Genomic DNA, 22,140 nt, shown 5'->3' with positions numbered 1-22,140 from the left:
TTCTACAAATAACTACCGTCGCATTTCTAACATTGTGTACCACTATCAAAATTCTACGAAATATGTACATTGCGGCTTCGATAGTTTTTTTTAAATTAAATATTTTCATGTCATAATCTCATAGGTAAAGCAAAGGATGGCAGTGGTTCTCGCCTCTACGAAGTTCAAAATAATAATGTTTACGATAAAATCAAAATTGGCAAGTTGACGAAGTAATGTGTCCACCAAAAATGATTCATCATCAGTTATAATCTGCTTACAAGTAAGCATGTTATCTAGCAAAAACCGGATTGTATTAATCCGAGCCAAATCCGGAGCGTTTTGCTGTATTTTGGGCATCAGATAGATATTTTGATAACACGTGGACAAATCCATCATGGCATACTCGTAATTGGATTACTAACCGACTTTAAACACGTGGACAAATTTATAATGTCTTGTTTGCCATAATGAGAAGGGTTTAAGGCCGTAGTCCACCACGTTGGCCCAGTGCAGATTGATGGACTTCACACACCTTTGAGAACATTATGGAGAACTTTTAGGTATGCAGGTTTCCTCACGATGTTTTCCTTCACCGTTTTAATTGCTTAAAACGCACATAACTTAGAAAAGTTAGAGGTGCTTGCTGGGATTCGAATTCGCTCCCCCGAAGTCGAAGTACTACCAAATGGGCTGCCGCTTCGAAATTGTTCGTGCCCTATAGTCCAACAAGTTGAGATTAATTTAATGATTATATTTAAAGTCTTATTATTATATACAGGTTTTGTGGAGCCAGATTGCTTTTAACTAGCTTAAACAAAAATTGTTTATTTATTTTATTTATATACTACGACAATACACACATCACCATCCAGCCTCAAAGTAAGCATAGCTTGTGTTATGGATACTAAGAAGACTGATGAATAATACACATAAATTATAATATACAGATAAACACCTAGACACTGAAAAACATTCATAATCATCACACAAACATGTTCCATTTGTGGGAATCGAACCCACGGCCATGGACTCAGAGAGCAGGGACGCATTATAAACATGTACCATACATATCTCAAAACATGAAAAGATTTATATGAATTTCAATTTATCATACAGTAGCATGTAATCTACAAACCATAGAATGAAATAATAGATAACAAATATAAAAGTATCATAAACTAAGATTTTCGTGGTTAATTAACATTAAGTTGCTTGGATCGTGGTCCCGTCGTAACCACGATCCATGCAACTGGGTCGAAATATTGACAAATCCAAAATATTATCGTGGTATTTACCTGTTGAACTATACTTAAGAAAAGTATCGTAATATTAAAGTACAATCATAAAAGGATTCTTTTCTATCAGTAAAAAGGTCTATTTTCCCACCTATTAATAGTTTCCAAAATATTTTGATTGAATGTGCTATGTATAGAGTGACATTTTGGGAGTGGTCATTGAGGTGAAATGGTATCCTTCCTAATTAGAAAACATATGGCTTCCTAATTATTTAAACTCGCTTCATTTAATTTAGTTTAATAATTTATCTATTTCATATATAAAAATGTATACAGCATACATAATAGATAAAAAAACAAATATATATATTAAATTAATTGTGGTGTGTGTGTGTGTGTGTGCATTTGAAAAGTGCGTAAAATACTAATTATTCTATGGTTTTAAGTAGCTCCTCTGTTTCCTTGAATGTCAAAGTTTTTAACCATGACGTAAGTTATGCAGTAACGTTACTATGAATTTTGTTAATTTTATTATATATTTACTGTTCAAAAAGCCGTCGCGGTGCTCAAGTTCTTGTAAGTAGAGTATTTAATGAGCATTTTAATTATTTGTAAGACTGGGAGGGTTTTGTCTAGTGGGAGACTTCAGCAGTCGTAGTTACCACCGGACCTTAGAGTGATAAAGACTTCCACTAAGCGATTAAACGTTTCGGAAACCAGTATTAGTTTATTATACCCACTACCATCTTAGACTTGACTGTAATTTCACATGGTGGTACCATGTGAAATTACAGTCAAGGGCTAACTTGAGAAATGACAAATGCGCTGATCAACTAACGCTGAACAAAGTTTTTTTCAGGTTGTTCCCAGCTTCAGATGGGATGGATTAACATTGTATCTTTGTTCACAATGACTACAAAGTATATACCTAGATTAATCCGGCTTTAAATTCACCAGTTGTCTTAATCTAATAGAAGATTTGTATGAAAATTTTCGCCTCACTGCTCGCTCCCAAAATTTCACCCAATTTTTATCGTTTTGCGATGTTCTTTAAAAAGCAGCGTCAGATTACATTTTGATTTAGTTCACTGCGAAAAGATGAAGGTGCTATTAGTGTTTCTATTTGCGTCTGTGTACGCAAAACATGAATTGTATGAAGGGTATGTGTCGATATACTCTTTCAAATACCCTCGTATTTACAAACACAGTGTAGATTTTATCTATAACGTTTTATACAATTACATCGTCGTCAAATTAATGTAATATAAGTATAAGTAAACATTTATATAAAACTTTATACGTAGTACCTTTATATGTTTACTTAAATACGGGCGTTAATTGAGGAGTTTACTTAGATAACTTAGCGCTTACTCCGTCCTTATTTTACACACAGATATTTATTACCTTATCAATTTCTGAAAGAAGGAACATAGGAAATAATACATTTTGGAAATTAATTGGATTATAAGTGGAAAATGACAATAAAAAAAATACTAAGTATAAAAATCAAGGATGTTTAATTTTACCTTTTCTAAGAAAGGTAAAAAAAACATTCTTCCATGTTCTTTACATACGCGTTTATAATATTTTACTTATTATACAATTTAATTATAGATTACTATGATATAAAGCGAGAACTAGATTCATAAAGCGGTTATAGCGAATTGGGTAAGAGCTCGACTTCATTTTCTGAGGGCTGACTTCAAATCCCAGCTCGCACCTCTAACTTTTCTAAGTTAAGTGCGTTTTAAGTAATTAAAATATCACTTGGTTCAACGGTTATGGAAAACATCGTGAGGGAACCTGCATGTGGTGTGTGGAGGTGTGTGGAGTCCACCAATCAATACTTCTCATTGTAGAAGGAGACCCGTGCTCTGTAGTATACCGGTAACGGGTTGATGTGATGATACTTTATAATTAAAAAGAGAATTTGACTATACATTTAATTAGTATTAGTAAAGTTAGCTAAATTAACTTAAAAATAAACTAAATTTCAGGTGGAAATCATTCTATGTCAAACCCTCCACTGATGTCCAGCTAAAATCGCTAAGAAACCTGAATCCAGAACTGGACCTAGATTTCATTTCCTATCCGACTGTAGATAGGGAGGGGGTGGTGGTAGTAAAACCACCATTCCAAGATGACTTCCTCAAGTTCATGGCTGAGGAGAATATCGAATACTGGGTTCATGCTGAAGACGTGAAAGCGTAAGTATTGTTGTCTCACCCATTTGAGACCCAATTTCTTATAAAAATCCTCGTGGAAGTATGCAATAATATCAAATTAGATACTACCTTATTAAATGTTATTGCGTCCTGGAGGTGGATACCTATATTAATATTATAAATGCGAAAGTGTGTTTGTTAGTTTGTTTGTTTTTCTTTACTAATAAAGCAATTGACTTGGTTATTGGCATTGAGTTAGTTGGAAACACGTTGAGTATAACATAGGCTTTATACAATGCGTAACAGAATTACGAAATACTATTGAAGCATTCATAAGTATATTTCATAAGGAGTCGCCCTGTAAAACTATTAAATCAAAAGAAGCCTTTTTATATTTCCATACAAACGAATTCAAAACATTCGCAACATGCTACGCGACGCGTACCTAAGAGAGTGACAGAAATTACATGATTTTAATTTTGCATGTGATGTTAGGGCTGTATCTGTTTTCTTTCAGTAAACTATGGCATTGGTTTATTCAAAAACTATTGCGTTTTGGGTATAATATATAAGTTTTAGGAACAGTACATAATGTGCCTCTAACGCCTGTGAAGTATTATTTCTATTTTCATTTACACGTTGTATGTAGGTCCCTCTATCACATGATTTATCCCAGTAAAACTAACGGTTTCTACGGGTTTATTGACAACCGCAATTCAAGCGGGCAAAGAATAGGGGCAGCAGCTAGTAGGATAATATTTATGCGGCAACAGTAGAGTAAAATTTATCAGCGGCATTGAAAAAAAATGTAACTTTGCATTAAAATAGTATGCATCCTGGAGAGGGCCATAGGATTCATTTGAATCCAAAATAGGCGAACCAAGTAGGCGAACTAGCGGGCAACAGCTAGTACAGGATGCAAGTTATTATGATTGACTTCTTATTTTTTAATCTAAATAATCCTCCTGATTCCTGATATAACTATTTATCAATACGTCATTATTATCATTATTTGTAATTTTGATGAATCACCAGCTTTAAAAGTACGAAATAATATGTCATAGTTACTATTATATTTATGTAATACTAGCACACCCGGCTACGCATCGCTGTGGTTTTAGTACCTACTAAGCGGTGACAGTCCAGTGCGTAGGACTTCACTTTCGGGGGAGTGAGTTCGAATCCCGGCACGCACTTCCAATTTTCTAAGTTATATGCGTTTAAAGCAAATAAATATCCCTTGCTTCAACGGTTAAGGAAAACGGTTAATTCCTTAGTAAGAAAATATTACTGCACTTCTCCAACTACAATATATTCTAATTCAAATGCAAAAACCTTTAGAAACGTCAAATTTCCCTGTTTTTAGTGACTTGCTACATTATCAAAATTAAGCTTAATTTGCTATACTCCGCGAAAAGCAGGAGAATCTGTGTGCTGTAATTTATAATTTCTTCAATCCTTATACACCCTCTACGCACGTTTCGCTCCGAAACCGGAGCATCATCAGGAGATGTTGACTTTACAATGAATAATTGTTTTGAATAATTGTATTGCCGAGGATCTGTGTGGTGTGGAGTATAAGTATTGAAGAAATTATAAATTACACCACACAGATTCTCCTGCTTTTCGCGGAGTATAGCAAATTAAGCTTAATTTTGATAATATATCATGGATTTCCGCAAAGTAACGCCTGCTACTATACAACGACTTGCTACATGTTCAGAAGTCAGATACTACCACGAAGACGACTAAAAGAAACTCAGCAGTTTTATTTTACAACATTATTTATTTATAATTTAACGATACATTTTCTGTCTTGAGTGAAAATGGAGATATGAAATATCAACACTTGTATGGGTTACATAATTTATTCAAGAATCTTTTTTATATACATCGTTTTTCTATGGATTTTGCTTTGTTTGGGGTGATTGTGTTGACATCGGCGCCATGAGCAACGCGTTGGTATAACTACATTTAATTTTTAAGGATGTGAAATGAATGATGTTTATATGTTCTGTTACAATTTCAGTCAACTTGATCAGGACGATCAACTGATTGAAGCTCAAAGGAAAGCAACGCGTTTCAGTCGCAGCGAAAGGGTTACCTACGAAAACTATCAACCATTAGAAGTTGTAAGTATTTTATGCACCTTCTTTCTTTTGCTATGTACCATCGGTTGCCTGAGTTCTTCGTTCGCATTTTAGCGTTTTTTTTCAAATCCCGTGGGAGCCGATAGTTTTTCTGGGACAAAAATTAGCCTATGTTGCTCTTCATCCTCCCAACTACAAAAAAACATACACACAATAATATTAGTATGGATATCCCTACAGGATACATGGTATTGAAGTTTTTAACTCCAATTTATAACCTTCTTTATTTTTTATTTTGTATTTAATGTAAAAAAAGAGTCAAAAATATCTTTATTCAAGTAGGCCGATTAGTGGCACTTTTGATGCGTACATATTCGTAAACTTAAAACTAAAGCAACGAAGGTTCTAAATGCGTCCTGGTCTAAGAAGAAACCCACAACAAACTTAACCGGGTGTTTTTCTTGTTATCACCATCTCACATTAACATTTAAAATTATTACTAGAGCAACCTGGTTAGAGCAATAATTCACACCCAACCTTTTTTATCGATTACCTACGTAGTATTTTATATTATAATAGGACTTTTCTATAGTATATAATGTTAATATGTGGTATAAGTTTTTGTTATTACATACATTTTACAATATTTAACAATAGTGTAAATGACCTGAAATTGGGTCATAGTTGGCAAAATAAAGAAATTTGATTATACCAAAAAATAAATTTTACAGATCTACGAATATATGGACACAGTGGCAAGGAAATATAGTCAAACTGTTACTTTAGTGACGCCAGCGAATTCTTTCGAAGGCCGCCCCATCAAGTACTTGAAGATTTCCAAGGACAATTTTAAAAGTGGCAAACCTGTGATCTTTCTTGATGCTGGCCTCCATGCTAGAGAGTGGATAACTATACCGACAGTGACGTACGCCATTCACAAACTAGTTGAAAATGTAACTGAGCCTGATCTTCTGGATAAGTTTGACTGGATACTGTTCCCAGTTGTTAACCCTGATGGTTATAAATACTCATATGATGTTGTAAGTAATATTTTAAGACTAAATGAATTTGGATTCCGTTTCTTCGTCCAATGTGAGTTAGTCCATACGTTACTTCTTCTGTTCCTGGGCCGTCTCCGCTCTTGGTACGCCTGAAACATCCGTTGTACATGTAGCCGCTCATCCCAGCCAGCCGGGCTCACTCCAGAAGCTTAGCAGGCCGCCCAGGTCGCCGTTGCTTCATGGAGTGTTACTCAGGAGCTAAGGTGTGCTGCGCGTTGTTCTTCTACTTCATTACTAGTCCATACATTTATCTATATTTCAAAATCTATCAAAAGTTTAAAAGGTAAAAATCAACAGACAAACCGTTAGATAGCCATACTTTTTAAGTTTGATGCACGGGCAGCATGCAGCAATAATCAACATTGGTCTAGCTTTAAGGATTGATGCTCTAGATCTTTCTGAAAAAGAAGAACTACATAAAGAGGCTGAGAGCAATAATGACTTGCTAGAAAGCTAATTGCTTAGTTAGGAGTAAGAAAAGTTGTTTTTTACTTAATGATTATTGTTACCATTGCCAAACCCAAACCGAAGATCCAAGGTCATTCTATCGTAACAACTACCTTTGAATATACAACATAAGGTAAGGTACAATTTAAAATGTTTGTGTGATGAACATGAATGTTTTTCAGTAAATGGGTATTTATTTGTATATTATAAGTATTTATGAATGAATGAATGAATTTATACACTTTTATTGTACACCAAAGAAAAAGAGTAGTTACAGAGATATAAATACAGAGCAAGAGGGTACAATTTGTACAATTTATGTACATTATTCATAAAAATATTCAACAGTCATCTTAGTACCAACAACACAAGCTACGCTTACTTTGGGGCTGGATGGCGATGTGTGCATTGTCGTAGTACATTTATTTATTTATGCATTTATTTACTTATAATATTATTATTTTTTTTTGTAAAGAAAATCATCACTTATAAGCAAAATAAAATGTAGGTACCAGTACTACAAAATGCCACCTTATCTCCGTCATCATTGTTGACGAAGGTGTTAAGTCTCATGTGTCTGTGATCACGGAAACCGCGTTTTGATATAACGTTTCAGGCACGTCTATGGCGTAAAACTCGATCTACAGACCAGCATTCATTGAGCGCAATGTGCCCCGGTGTCGATGGAAACAGGAACTATGACTTCTTCTGGAACACTGTAGGCACAAGCAGCAACCCTTGTAGCGACCAATATGCAGGAGGCAGGCCCTTTTCCGAAGTGGAAACCAGGGCGGTCGATGGAATACTGAAGGAGCATCTCAACAAATTGGCCATGTATATCACCATGCACAGTTTTGGAAGTATGATTCTGTACTCCTGGGGCCATGATGGCACCCTCTCTGAACATGCGTTCGACCTTCACACTGTAGGCGTTAAAATGGCTGACGTTATAGTCAAGTCATCTCTTTCACACTTCCCAAGGTACATCGTTGGTAATTCTGCTCTCGTCCTTAATTATAGGGCATCTGGTGGATCTGAAGATTATGCTCATTCTATAGGTGTTAAATTAGCGTATACCTTTGAGTTACCTGGATTCGGTCGGGGCGGCAACGGGTTCATTTTAAATCCAAGGTATATTAAACAAGTTTCCGCTGAAACTTGGGCTGGAGTGGTCATAGGTGCGAGAGAGGCCGGTAAACTTTTCAACGCCAGATCAACTCAGCCAAACTTCGACAATACCCGCCAAGACTGAATTATTTCGTTAATAAAAATTTAAAGCTGCTTCAATCTTGTTTATTTCTATCTACAACCATCTTCGAGTTTTTGCGATGTACGCTCAGCAATTGCGTATTAAATAGATATAGATTACAGACATAATTATATAAATTATATTGTTAAGGGAGCCGTTTCTGCATACTTTTGCCACGATGGACATCATACTCGTAAATAGCGCTATATTTCAATTTCGTAAACTGAGTGACATAACATAATACATAATAAACAATAAAAATACTCAGTGCTAGGGTGCAAAGGCGGCCTTATCACTAAAAGTGATCTTTTAAATGCAACCTGAGCGTACGAAGCCGATAAAAAAAGTGGAAAGTGGATGGTGCATAAAGTATTTTACAAAAAAAAAACTTACATGAACATACTACACTTACATGTTTAACTACACAAATATCGATATAAATTATATATACTATAATAGATATATATGTTATATATTTATGCTATTATAAACTTACATAATACTCAATTACATAGATAAGTAGTAATTTTTAAGCGATGTTTAAACAGGCGAATGGTTTCGGAATGACGTATTTTCCAGGGGAGCGAGTTCCACAGTGTTACAGCTTTAACAGCGAATGACTCGTTATAGAGCTGAGAGCGAGATAAGGGAATCTCGAACTTGTCATTCGCCGACCAGAGACTGACAAGAGGCTGAGAGAAGGAAAAACGCTATTTAAGGTAAAGCGGAGATATAGGACTATAGAGAAGAGAATAAAGTAAAGTAAGAATATGTATATTTCGCCTATCACTAACAGTTACCCACTTGAGTTGCTGACGGTAATGAGTAATTTGGTCAAATTTCTTCAGCCCAAAGATAAATCTTATGATTCGATTTTGGAGCCGCTCAAGTTTATTAAGAAGGAACTGAGGTATATCAGAATAACACGTGTCTGCGTAGTCCACTATAAGAAGTAAAAGAGAGTGATCCAAATAAATTTTGGTACGAATAGGTAAAAAGTATTTCCACCTTTTAAGCCTACCAATTACAGCGAAGATCTTGCGACTAAGCTCGGATATTTGAGGAGCCCACGAAAGCGTATTATCCATGATAATACCCAAGTTTTTAACAGAACTGCTGATCTCAAGTATAGCGCCATCAAAGACTACAGAAGGAAGAGACGATATGCTAAGTTTAGAGATTTGCTGCCGATTAAAATGACCTGGGATTTACTAGCATTTATAGACAACCCACTCGATTTACTCCATGAACTAATCAAGTCAAACGAGTGATAGCCCCCGATATGTTATGAACAGAGGTTGACGTATAAATCTGCAAGTCATCAGCATAGAAATGGTAAGACAGCGAAAGCAAATCTGTCAATGAGTTTATAAAGATGGAAAAAAGTAGAGGAGAAAGAACACCACCATGTGGGACACCAGCACTGAGACTGCACCAAGAAGAACACTTACCACAATACGTACACACTGTTTACGTTCATAGAGGTATGAACGAAACCAATTTAAATCATTACAGGATATATTTATGGAATCAAGAATAGCCAGAAGAATTTCAAAATCTACTGAATTGAAAGCATTAGAGAAATCGAGTAATGCTAGGAGCTAGTATCTCTTAGATCGTCTTGAAACAATATAGCTTCAGTTTAGTATCTACGCTACAAAATATATTTAAGAGTAATGTTGCGTTGTTATATGGAACTGCTTGTATTACACTAATTTTAACACTGGCTATTTTATTTTAAGGCGCCTCATCCAACCTTCAAATCAGAGGCGTGTAGAAGCGTCGCAAAAGATGCTTATCTGTAAATCTTAATAGTTATCCATTTCGTCTCGGGCCTTACGTGGGAAGTAATCGTATTTCCGCAAAAATAAAAAAAATGGAGTTGGCGTTGTCTATGCAAAATTGTTGTGTCGATCTGTCTGGCGCGTTGAGGTTTTAAGTTGGAGGTCCTGACCCGGACAGGCCCACTACAGACCACGAGTCTCCTCCCATAATGAGAAGGGGTTAAGGACGCAGACCACCACGCTGGCTCAGTGCGGATTGGTGGACTCCACACACCTTTGAACACATTATGGAGAACTCTCAGGCATGCAGGTCTCCTCACGATGTTTTTCTTCACCGTTGAAGCAAGTGATATTTTGATTACTTAAAATTAATTGCAAACTATAGTATGCGAAAATTTATCATCGTGTCAATTGTTCATCACACAAACATTTGCCAGTTATGGGTATCGAACCCACGGCTTTGAAAGCAGGGTCGATGCCCACTGCGTGAATCGGAAATGATCATTTGTTTAAAGTTTTTTGTTAATCATTAGTGAACCTTACAGGAATGATATAAAAATAGCATTATATGGAATAAACAAATAGAAATGAAAAAAAAAAACTTTTTTGAACCGTACATTTTGTGACGAATTTATAAATTTTATTGTACAAATTTTCACACGCCATTCGTTTTGAATTCGATTAGATGATCTGTCAGAACTACTGTCCCAGATTGCAGGGTGATTTTGAACTTCCTCAATAAACAGTTCAACATCGATTGGATCTTTATATAAATAATAAAGGTTTATTAGATTTAATCTATACCAAGATTATAAATTCGAAAGTGTATCTGTTTGTATGTATGTATTGAGCCCAACTAGAGCAGCAATTTTGGTTAAATTTAGCAATGAAATAGCTTGCATCCCTCAGGTACTTTTGTCACGGAAACGACGATCTCACTAGCGCAACGGTGAGCGCTGTGAATTTAAATAGTCCCGGTTTCGATTCCCAGTAGGGCCAATTCGAGAATTTAAAATTTCTAATTTCTTTCTTTGGGCTTTGGCCGTGGCTATTTACCCTATCGAAAAAGACGTGCCGCTAAGCGATTTAGTGTTCCGGTGCGATGTCGCGTCAAAACCGATTAGGGGGTATGACTACCATACTCCATAACAGGTTTAACCCGCTAACATCTTAGACTGCATCATCACTTACGACCACGTGAGATTGCTGCCAAGAGTAGTGGAACAAAAAAACGTTCCAGGGTAACGTTCTGAACGGCTTTACAGCTAAACCTAACTTGTCGTAATTCTGCATAAAGGATGCACCCTGGATAAGGAGATAGGATAGTTCTTATCCCGGGAAGATCCCTGCCTTGTCAATAAAAAAATTACAAAGTTGCGGTCAAGTAATGGGGAAATGCTAAAAAAATAAGCCAGTTCTTCGCTATATATGAATAAATGACTTGTATTGTACGATACTTAAACATACAGAACTAGAAAAATTGTAAATAGAAATTTAACGCAAAGTACAAAATTTGGCGGCCTTTTTTAAGCAAGTAAATTAATAAATAAATATACTACGACAATACACACATCGCCATCTAGCCCCAAAGTAAGCGTAGCTTGTGTTATCTACATACATGACTGATGAAGATTTTTATGAATAATAAACATTTATATTATACATATAAACACCAAGACATTGAAAAACATTCATGCTCATCACACGTTTTCCAGTAGTTGGAATCAAACCCACGGCCTTGGACGCAGAAAACAGGGTCGCTGCACCAATTGGCCGTCAACTATATACATAATACTAGTTTTACGCGCTACTTCGTCCGGTTTTGTTTATGTTTTTAACGAAACGTAGGAACAGTTTATCGCGTGGCATTAAATTTTTGTGTATGTAACAAAAAATATGAACCTCCCAACCACCCTCGATGAAAAAACATTGATTTAAATAAGATTAAATATTGCGATACTAAGCGGTCAGTGGCGTGCACAGGGTTTTTGACCAGGGTATGCATAAAGAAGGAAGATGGCATAAAAGTGAAAGATCCTACGCCTTTATGAGTTATACGAAAAAATTAGGGTATGCAGTGCTTTTGTGCATGTACGAAGTGCACGCCACTGTAAACGGTGATAGCACATTGGGTAGGAGCTCAACTTCACGTTCGGGGGGCCGAGTTAAAAACGCCAAATGTTATAAACGCCAACTGTTTGTTTGCTTTTTGACTTTATCGTAGGGAAACAAACGGACGTGCCATGAGTACGGAGCACACCCTCGAGGTGTGTAGCCACTGGGGTTCCCAGTGCCGCATGCTGGTGGCAGCCAACGGCGAGGACTTCTAGCTGCCCAGCGTAGTACTTGCCATGCTGAGCAGCGATAGCTCTTGGGTAGCGGCGGCCAACTTCATTCTTCCAACTGTTTAATTTGATCATTCAAGTTTTGGACATCTGTATTTGTTACTTGCCATTTTACTGTCATTCCGCAGAAGGAGGTCGTGGAGTGGGTGCGTGAAGACAGGAGGGAATAAGACTGCGGCAATTTGACGCTCGCCAGCTTCTCTTGAGAGACGGCGCGTAACTTTTTCTCTCTAAGGTCTGAAGGGGGATTCAAGCTGTCCTGATACCCTCCTCGTCAGCGCGGGAGCCCCTGCAATCGGTTGGGGTGGTTGGTAGACGTCCGGAAGTATACAACGGGTTCCCCGGGCGTCTAACAAAGCCAACAAGAGGGACATGCCTTGGGGGTTTTTAGTTTGGGTATACCCACTTTAGAGGGGGTCTATATAACCTCTGTCCTGTTTACGGGTTGGAGGAAGCAAGAAAGCTTTTCCACCACGCCGAAAAAAAAAAGGAAAACTTACGGTAAGCGGACGTAGAACGCGGGCAACAGTTTTCTAGTATTTGTCGAAATAAAGCTACAAATCTTAATCATATTTATTTCAACTGATTATCTTACTAATGACATGCAAACACATAATGACTTCATCGATTGAATGATGTAAGTGCTTATTTTACTCGATGACTGCAACCTAGGGAGGCTTATATAGATTATAATCTAGGTTAATTTAATCTTACTACAATATTTGGTCATAATAATTAATTATTGATAAGCTTCTTCCGATAGAAGGTTAAAAAATATAAGATTTCAAAATTTTAGAGTGAGTATCTATTCGCATTATAGGAAATAATTAATAGTATACATTCTATACTTATAATAAAACTGTAACTGGAAAATTTCTGTACATTTAATATATTTTGAAAGTTTTGATCGGGGGATGCTTTATAATCGACACTGAGTCGAAAACAGATTTTTATTCAATTTTTGTCTGTCTGTCTGTCTGTCCGGGTATCACGTGAAAACTACTGAACAGATTTAAATAAAATTTGGCATAGTGGTAGCTGGTATTCCGGGTCAACATAAAGGATACTTTTTATCCTTTTTTTATTTGAAAGTGTATAGGTACTATCAAGCATGTATTGTCTAATTTGAATGGAGATTTGGTAAATATTTTCGGAGATAAAGGACATAACTCTTCACAGGTAACAGCAATGCGCAAGACGTATGGGACAGCGATCGAATGCATGCGTACCATCCTGCTAATATTACGAAAGAAGTAAAATAATATAAATATTAATATGGTATATATTATTAAGTATTAGTTTGATTTTATACCTGCAAATTCATTTTTAAATTATTCTAATTGAACCGATCGCTAGATCGACGGGTATCGAATAACACGTACGGCGACGACTGGCCGCGAATAACATAGTTTGGAAATAAAACTGGACCTGGTAGCGCTGCAATTAGTTTCTAGGTTTTTTTTTAAGATATTAAAACGATTTGGGACAGACGAAGTTGCGCGGGTCAGCTAGTTTTAAAATAAATAAACTACCAGTTGACATGAATTGATATTTTGCTCTAACTACTTCGATAGTTTTAAATGACAATGTGATGGTGGTAACAAAAGAACACCCGGCTTATTTTGTTGGGAGCTTTTTCTTAGACCAAGGCGTGTTTGGAAACCTCTTTGCTTTGGTTTTAAGTTCACGAATGTAGTAATCGCTATCGTCTTACTAATATGTACACATTTTTTTATGAAATGTACGCATCAAAAGTACCATCTATGGGACTATTTTAATGAAGTAATAACAACACTGCTTTCAGGCTGCGCTTTCATCTCTCAGAAGTTAATTAATCTCGTTTAACAAAATGGTTAATTGTTGAGAACAGAAAAATTCCAGTTACTCGCGGGCTTCTTCTCGGAACATTCTTTCTTCCAAACTAGTGGTAGAGTCACTACAAACAGACAGACTTGACGTTGAAAAAGTGCGTACTTACTCCATACTCGAAATAAATTTATTTTGAATTTGAATGAATTGCATGACTAGCTCGACTGCATAACGCTTTTTCCTTACATGACGATTTCTACCACTTAAATTTTAAGGGACCTTTTTTAAAGAACTTCGTTCGTAAAAATAATCAAACAAAAGATATAAGAAGATCGAATTGATTGTTAACTATAAATAATGATGTTATAGATTAAGATACGCTACTGAGAAATGCAATGCAATTTAATCCTTTAAACTATTGTAATAAAGTTGAAGTTCCCTTGAATAAAATTGATGAAAATATTTTGTGATGATGATTGTAATTATCTTAGGTTTCCTTTAAAAGTAACGGTTGAACCAATTTTGATTCAGTTTACTAAGACAGGATGAAGGTGCTATTGGTGTGTCTGTTTGCGGCTGTGTATGCCAAACACGAAGTTTATTTGGGGTGAGTCGAATAATCATCATCGTCATCATATCAACCGATGAACATTCACTGCTATACACAGGCATTGGTCCCTACCAGATCGTTTCAAAATTTGGTAGCCTTTTTGGGAAAAGGTATTTAACATCACAAATCAACAACACAAACAAAAAATTTACTTACTACAAAATATTTACGGCCGAGTGGCGCAGTAGGCAGCGACTCTGCTTTCTGAGTCCAAAGCCGTGGGTTCGATTCCCACAACTGAAAAATGTTTGTGTGATGAACATGAAAGTTTTTCAGTGTCTCGGTGTTTATCTGTATATTATAAGTATTATATTCATCAAATATTCATCAGCTATCTCAGTACCCATAACTCAAGCTACGCTTACTTTGGGGCTTGATGGCAATGTGTGTATTGTCGTAGTATATTTATTTATTTATTATTTAAATACTTGGATGAAATTGGAAAAAAATGCTAGTGGTCATAAAAATTTAAAAATAAGTTATTTACTTAAATAATAAACAGTATTCTGTTATTAACGTCTTTGAATACAATTTCAGATGGAAATCCTTCTACGTCAAACCATCCAGTCATGACCAGTTGAAGGGACTGGGTAGCTTGATTCCTAAACTCGAGCTGGACTTTATCATTAAACCTACTGTAGATAGGGAGGGTATAGTGTTGGTAAGGCCACCGTATCAAGATGACTTCCTCAATTTCTTAGCTTCAGAGAAAATTGAACATTGGATTCATGCTGAAGACGTTAAAGCGTAAGTTATCGTGACTGTTGTTACCAGTATTGCAGGTTTGTTTAGTTGTAGTGTCTTTCTGACCGAGCTCATCTTGGGAAGTGCTATCTCAATGCTAAATCATGCTGCCAAACAGTATTTCTGTATTCCGGTCTGAAGGTCGTGGTTGCCGGTGTCGTTATAGCTGCATAGGACTTAACATCTACGCCTCAGGCTAATGGACATAGGGCGATACTTTGTAGGATTTATTTCTTGAATGCCCTGCGAAGCTTTGCTCTATTAATCCATCACATGCGCCATTGCTTGATCCGTCAAAAGTTACATTAAAAAAAATATGGAAAGACTCGTTTAGAATCAACATTGAATGGATCTCCAATCTTGATCTGTGGTACTCATGTGTCTGTAACACTGTTTAGGCTCATTCTTTATCTAAGGAACCCAGAAAACAAGGCAATAGTGAAGTAACTTTATTATCATCAACCCATCAACGGTGCAATACACAGGTCTCATCTCAGAATGAGAATGGTTTAGGCCGTAGTCTACCACGCTGGTCAAGTGCGGATTGGTGGACTTGACACGCCGTTGAGAACATTATGGAGAACTCTCAGACGTGCAGGTATCCTCACGATGTTTTCCTTCACCGTTTAAAGCAAGCGACATTTAAATTACTTAAATTAATTAGTAGTAGAAATAACTTAATGTAACTTAAATGGGTGGAAAGTTCAAAAATGTACAAAATATATAGAAAAGAAAAGACATCAATTACCCGTGACTCGTAATCATTTCAGCCAACTAGACAAAGATGACCAAATGATTGAAGAGTACATGCAAGAAAGACGTTCCACCAAAACGGAAGGCATGTCTTATGATAGGTACCAACAGCTAGACATTGTAAGTAAATATAAATTACTACATGTATTAGAAACCTATTATAATCATCATTCTTTTAATGCTTCATTGCGGGGAACATAAACGGGGAACAAAAACGAGGAAAAAATACGGGGAACAATAGTGTGACATTAAATCCTTATTCCATAATTATTGTAAATCGAAACTATTTTTATGTTTTAAGTTGACAAATTCTAAAATTTGATTTTATTTTTTCCTTTAGTTTTTTAAAAAAGTTGACATATTTTAATATTTATATCAATTGTAATAATAAATTTTGATTTGCATATAAAATTTAAATTAAGTATAGAAATAAAAATCGACAAAATTTATTACAATGTCCCGGCGTCATGTCTCTTATGTATGTGTGCATGTAGCAATTTATATACAATAAACAATAAACATGTCTCCTCCCAAATACGAGACGGGCTTAGCGTGCTGTCATGCTAAGGGTATATGATATTTATATTACACCTTCCCCTAATCGGTTTCTACACGGCATCGCTAAATCCCTTCGTCTTTGTACGGACATACATAAAACATAACATAACATACGGATGTTAGTAACTAAACTGTCAAAGATTTCTACTAGAATTGACCACGCCTCCTATTCCAGTAACGGAAAGCAGCGTCCTCGGTGCTACTACTCTGTCCTGCGTGTTGTATATGGCCCTCCCGTTGATAGATCTCTTTAGTCCAGCAGTGGAGTTTTATAGGCCAATGATGTTGGAATTGCTCTCCCGGGAATCATATCCGTACAGCACTCACCATTGCGCCGTGGAGCCTGACAAAAATTTATATTTAGTTATCTTGATTTCATAAATTGCTTTTCCAGATTTACAAATACCTCGACACTGTGGCAAGTAAGTACAGCGATATTGTCAAAATAGTGACACCAGCAACGTCGTTTGAAAATCGGCCCCTAACGTATTTAAAGATATCCAAGGACAATTTCAAAAGTGGAAAACCTGTGATATTTCTTGACGGCGCCATGCACGCTAGAGAGTGGATAACTGTACCGACAGTCACGTACGCAATCCATAAGCTAGTTGAAAATGTGACAGAGCCTGATCTCCTTGACAGGTTTGATTGGATATTGTTTCCTGTTGTAAACCCAGATGGTTACCAACACAGTTTCGACCGTGTAAGTTATTTGTATTTAATTTTTTTGATTGATTTTTGGATTATTCCAATAGTTTAGTTGATTTAATATAACGGCCACTATGTTTAGAGACGGTAGTCTTTATTACACATTTATTTATTTAGAAGTAATTGTTCGTACTTCAGTCATGGCTGAAGTCGGCCATCTTTCGCAAGCCTTGCGCAAGAGTTTTCGGGGTATATTTGTTTCATAAATTTCGACAAAATTTTATGACTGCGCAAAAGATACGTACGGTGAAGCACACGCTGGCTGAATATCACACGAGGCAAATCAAATCAAATCACATAATAGTTTATTGCACACAAAACAAATACAAATTATAAAAAAATTATAAAATTTGTGTTACAAAGGCGGCCTTATAGTGATTTCTTCCAGGTAATTATTTTGAGAAATTGACTCACAAATGAATTGGTACTTAGGCCTCAAATGCAATAACTGGGCAAAGCTTCTCCTTACCAGCCGGTCAAGGCTATATATATTAGGCTTATAGCAGGTCTTGGGAGCCAGTAATATAATTTTGCGAACAGTAGGAGGCGGAGCGGCGTAGTGGTTAAGAAAGGATTACGTGAACTCTCAACCGATTCATAAAGAGAACTGGGTGCAGACGGTTCGCTCATGGCTGCCACCGGCCCCCTAGATAAAGACTTTCTAGCAATGGATGCGAAATATCCATCGCCCTTTGGATTCCTTCGGTTGGAAGGAATATACTGTGTTCTTAGCTATATAAGCCAAAAAAGTTAAATGGTAATAGATTAATGCTCCCACACTTTGTCTTGAATATCCTAATATATATATATAAATAATGAATAATTAATTTAATCATAATATAGACATATAAATAATATCCTATTGAATATTTATTTTCAGGAACGTATGTGGCGCAAAACTCGCTCGACTGACCAACATTCAATGGGCAGAATATGCCGTGGTGTGGATATAAATAGAAACTTCGATTTCGTATGGAACACTACAGGAACAGAAAGTCACCCCTGTTCAGACATCTTTCCCGGCAGTAAGGCTCTTTCTGAAGTCGAAACCAGAGTGGTCAATGCAATATTTACGGAGCATAAAGACAAAATGGTTATGTACCTATCAGTGCATAGTTTCGGAAGCATGATTCTATATCCCTGGAGTAATAATGGTACACTTTCTGATAGGGCGTTCGCACTTCATACTGTTGGAATTAGAATGGCAGATGCTATTAATGCATTTTCGGTGATCAATTTCCCAAGATACCGTGTTGGTAATTCTGCACTGGTCCTTGACTACTTCACATCGGGATCGTCTGATGACTATGCTCATTCTATAGGAGTTCCATTGGCCTATACGCTAGAATTACCAGGTAGAGGTTCCAATGGTTTTGTATTACATCCAAGGTATATTAAACCTGTTATTGCTGAAACCTGGGCTGGAGTAGTCGTTGGTGCGAGAATGGCCGGTGACCTCTTTGGTTCTAGATAAAGCAAGAGTAAATCAATACCCTGGATAAAGTGAATATTAAGGACAAAAATGAGTTATAACATTAAATAATCTGCAACAATATTTTTTGTATTTTTCTTGATTTTCGTAAAAGTTTTCCGTTTATTGTACTCCTATTGTATATTTTTTAATAAAACTTCTGCAAACTGGTAGGAATTATAAATCCAAATTCTTAAACTGTTTTTAGTTTTTGTTAGAAGTCTTTTTTGATCGACAAATTGACATTATTTCAATAGGTGATTACTAAATGTAAAACTGAATTAAACGTTACTTGAAATACAATCCTTTTTCTAAATCGAATATTAGTGATACTATTAGTACTTTATACTATTGCTATTTGAGGACCGCCTAAAAGATCATTGGAAAAGGGGATTCCTTCCATATGACCTTGTATAAACGGCGCTTATAGTCTAGTTAATTTTTGAAAGTGTAACAATTGTAAAGCTGTTAGTGAGTTTATATTAATCACGTTTGAACAAATAGGTTCGTCATAAAGTTATCACAACTTTATGTTCGCAACAAATAACTAGACCAGTCGCTAAGCTGTAATCAATTTAAAAAGAGCGAGGTATATTTTAGTAGCATTTGGTATCAACCAACAACCACTATATGTGGTGTCAACTGAGATACAAAATCGGTCTGTAGTAATTAAAGTAGGAGCTCTTATGCTCAGTTTTAGTCGTTACTTGAAATGCAAGTAGAAAGACGAAAGTTTAAAAACAAAAAGTCTGTAGTATGTTAAACACTAACTACGCAGCCGGTAGTTTCTAGAGTTATGTTTAACTTGAACAGAGCCGCGTTCATCCGTGAACATGCGAAGTTTGCACGGGTAGATATGGGTACATGTTGTACTTAGCTTTGGATGATTTTACTACCCAACTTGTGATGGATATTTGTTTTTATAGTAAAATAATTAACCAAGCATATAGTCGATCTGACGGTAAGTGGCAAACAATCGCCTATAAACAAAGCAACACTTGGCAAAGCATGCTAGGAATACGCCCTGCAACGTGCCGCCGTGTGCTCATCAACCAGTGCTGTAGCCTCATGTGACACGGGATCCTATCGAGTTCTGTTACAAAAAGCTCTACTTAATTAAAAAAAAAAAAACAAATTCATTTATTTCAAGTAGGCCTACTTTATAAGCACTTTTGAAACGTCAAGTATGTATGTTTGTAGTGACTCTACCACCGGTTCGGAAAGCAGATTCTACCGAGAAGAGCCGGCAAGAAACTCAGCAGTTGCTCGTTTCCAACGTCAACATTTACAATTATTTTTCTATCTTGCGGGAGATGAGAGCGAGGCTGGGTGCTTCCAATTTACCTTGTCATCGAGGAATTCTACAAATGTATAGGAACCTCGCTGTACTAGATGCGTTTTTACACATTTTTTAAGTGTATGCATTGGTAGGTCAAGAATTTCCTATGATAATATACCAGTCTTAATTTTTGCTCTCGTTCCCTCATAACTCCCAAAGTTGAATATAATTTACTTTGAAAAGTAAACTGATCCGATTCGTCCTTGCTGACGTAAGTATTGATGTATGCAAATATTGAAGGATCTGACGCATTTGGAGCTTTACATTTACGGCACTTTATCGAATAGGTAAACACAAAGTCAAAAGTCAAAGTCATAGTCAAAAATATATTTATTCAAGTAGGCCCTTAGATTGCACTTTTGATGCAGAAAGGTCGAAATGAATTGTGGACACGGTAGTGAGATACGGTACGGTAGGTAAAAAATATTATATGTGTATTTCAAAATGTATCTATATATAAGGATTTCTCACGTTAAATTATAACTAATAAGAAATTAGATGTTTTTGCTGACAACCTAAACGAATTAAATTCTCAACCCACGCGTGGCTTAATATCTAAACTAAAGCTAACTTGTACAAGTCTAGGCATTTAGTTAATAGTTAGTGCAATTTAGTTGAAGTTTGCAACAGATTAAAATACTTGCTAATATTTGAGTATGCGAGTGCGAGTATAATGCTTAAAGTTTGTTTCAAACATTAAGCCGGGTTCAAACGCTGCGACATGCTCGACGTACAAGCGTCAGATCACCAGCATCACTATATGTATGATATCTCTATTCTGACTGTTAGAACGCTAAATCGCTTAGCGGCACGTCTTTATGGGTAGGGTGGTAACAAGCCACGGCTGGAGCTTCCTACCAGATCAGACCAGAAAAATTAAGACATTATTCCCAAATTGCCCCCCCGGAAATCGAACCCGGAACCACCCACTTTAAACCTCAGCGCTCAACGCTGCGCCAGGGAAGTCGTCGAATTCTCAAGCTCAATCTTTACTCTTATTTGAGACTATCTAGCGCAGGGGTTGGAAACCTTCGTCTTGCGTGCCACTTGTGGCAAGTGAGAAATAAATAACACCTTTTAAGCTTTTTAGAATCTTTTTTCAATTTATTATCACGTTTGTATAGTAATAAGTAAATAAAAAACGACGACAAAATATAAAATGGCCAAGCGTTTGTAATTATATACACCATTGGTCAAGCATAAACCAAATTTTAACAATATTACTTATACCAACAATAAAAATTAATAACCTAAATTTTTAACTTAGCTAAGACAGCAACGCTCGACATTGCTCATATAATATGGAACTAACACGACACTTAAGAATATGTACGCACGTGTAAATTTACTCGTAGCAATTTATTAATAGTTTCACTGAGAATTGCTAAAGTTACTCTTACTTGAGACTATCTAGGACAGGGGTGGTGAACCTTTGCGCGCCGCTAGTAGCACGTAAGGAGTGTACCGGCATGCAGTTTGATTACATAGAAAAAATGTGTATTGTGTCACAAACATAGATATACTGCAGTTATATTTCTCACTAGAGCAACCTTTTATTTTACTTTTCTACAAGTTAGCCCTTGACTTCCATCTCACCTGGATGTGAAGACGATGCCGTCTAAGATGGTAGCGGGGCAGCTTTTTTTTAATCCCTACCTAAAATACTAAATCATATGGCGGCACGTCTTTGTCGGTAAAGTGGTAAAAAGCCAAAGCCGAAACTTCGTGTATTTTTTCTTTATGTTTTATTGTATTCAAGTAATTTTGTGTATGTTTCTTTTTTTATATCA

General features: G+C 36.3%; 2 protein-coding genes across 2 annotated transcripts; both read left to right on the top strand.

The window, feature by feature from the left end:
- Positions 1-2,315: 2,315 nt before the first annotated feature.
- On the top strand, positions 2,316-8,232 carry LOC120625061 (carboxypeptidase B-like). Its single transcript, XM_039891972.1, has 5 exons — positions 2,316-2,377; positions 3,215-3,424; positions 5,412-5,514; positions 6,204-6,512; positions 7,597-8,232. The coding sequence occupies exons 1-5, from the start codon at positions 2,316-2,318 to the stop codon at positions 8,230-8,232; spliced, it is 1,320 nt and encodes a 439-aa protein (XP_039747906.1).
- A 6,480-nt stretch (positions 8,233-14,712) lies between these two features.
- Positions 14,713-19,014, top strand: LOC120625060 (carboxypeptidase B-like). The gene is made up of 5 exons (XM_039891971.1): positions 14,713-14,774; positions 15,315-15,524; positions 16,292-16,394; positions 17,227-17,535; positions 18,421-19,014. Exons 1-5 carry the CDS (start codon positions 14,713-14,715, stop codon positions 19,012-19,014), a joined length of 1,278 nt encoding a protein of 425 aa, XP_039747905.1.
- The last annotated feature ends 3,126 nt before the right edge of the window (positions 19,015-22,140 follow it).

This window comes from Pararge aegeria, chromosome 7, assembly GCF_905163445.1.
Source record: "Pararge aegeria chromosome 7, ilParAegt1.1, whole genome shotgun sequence".
Lineage (NCBI taxonomy): Eukaryota > Metazoa > Arthropoda > Insecta > Lepidoptera > Nymphalidae > Pararge > Pararge aegeria.
Note: the sequence above shows the minus strand (reverse complement) of the source record. Positions and strands in the feature narration are given on the sequence as shown.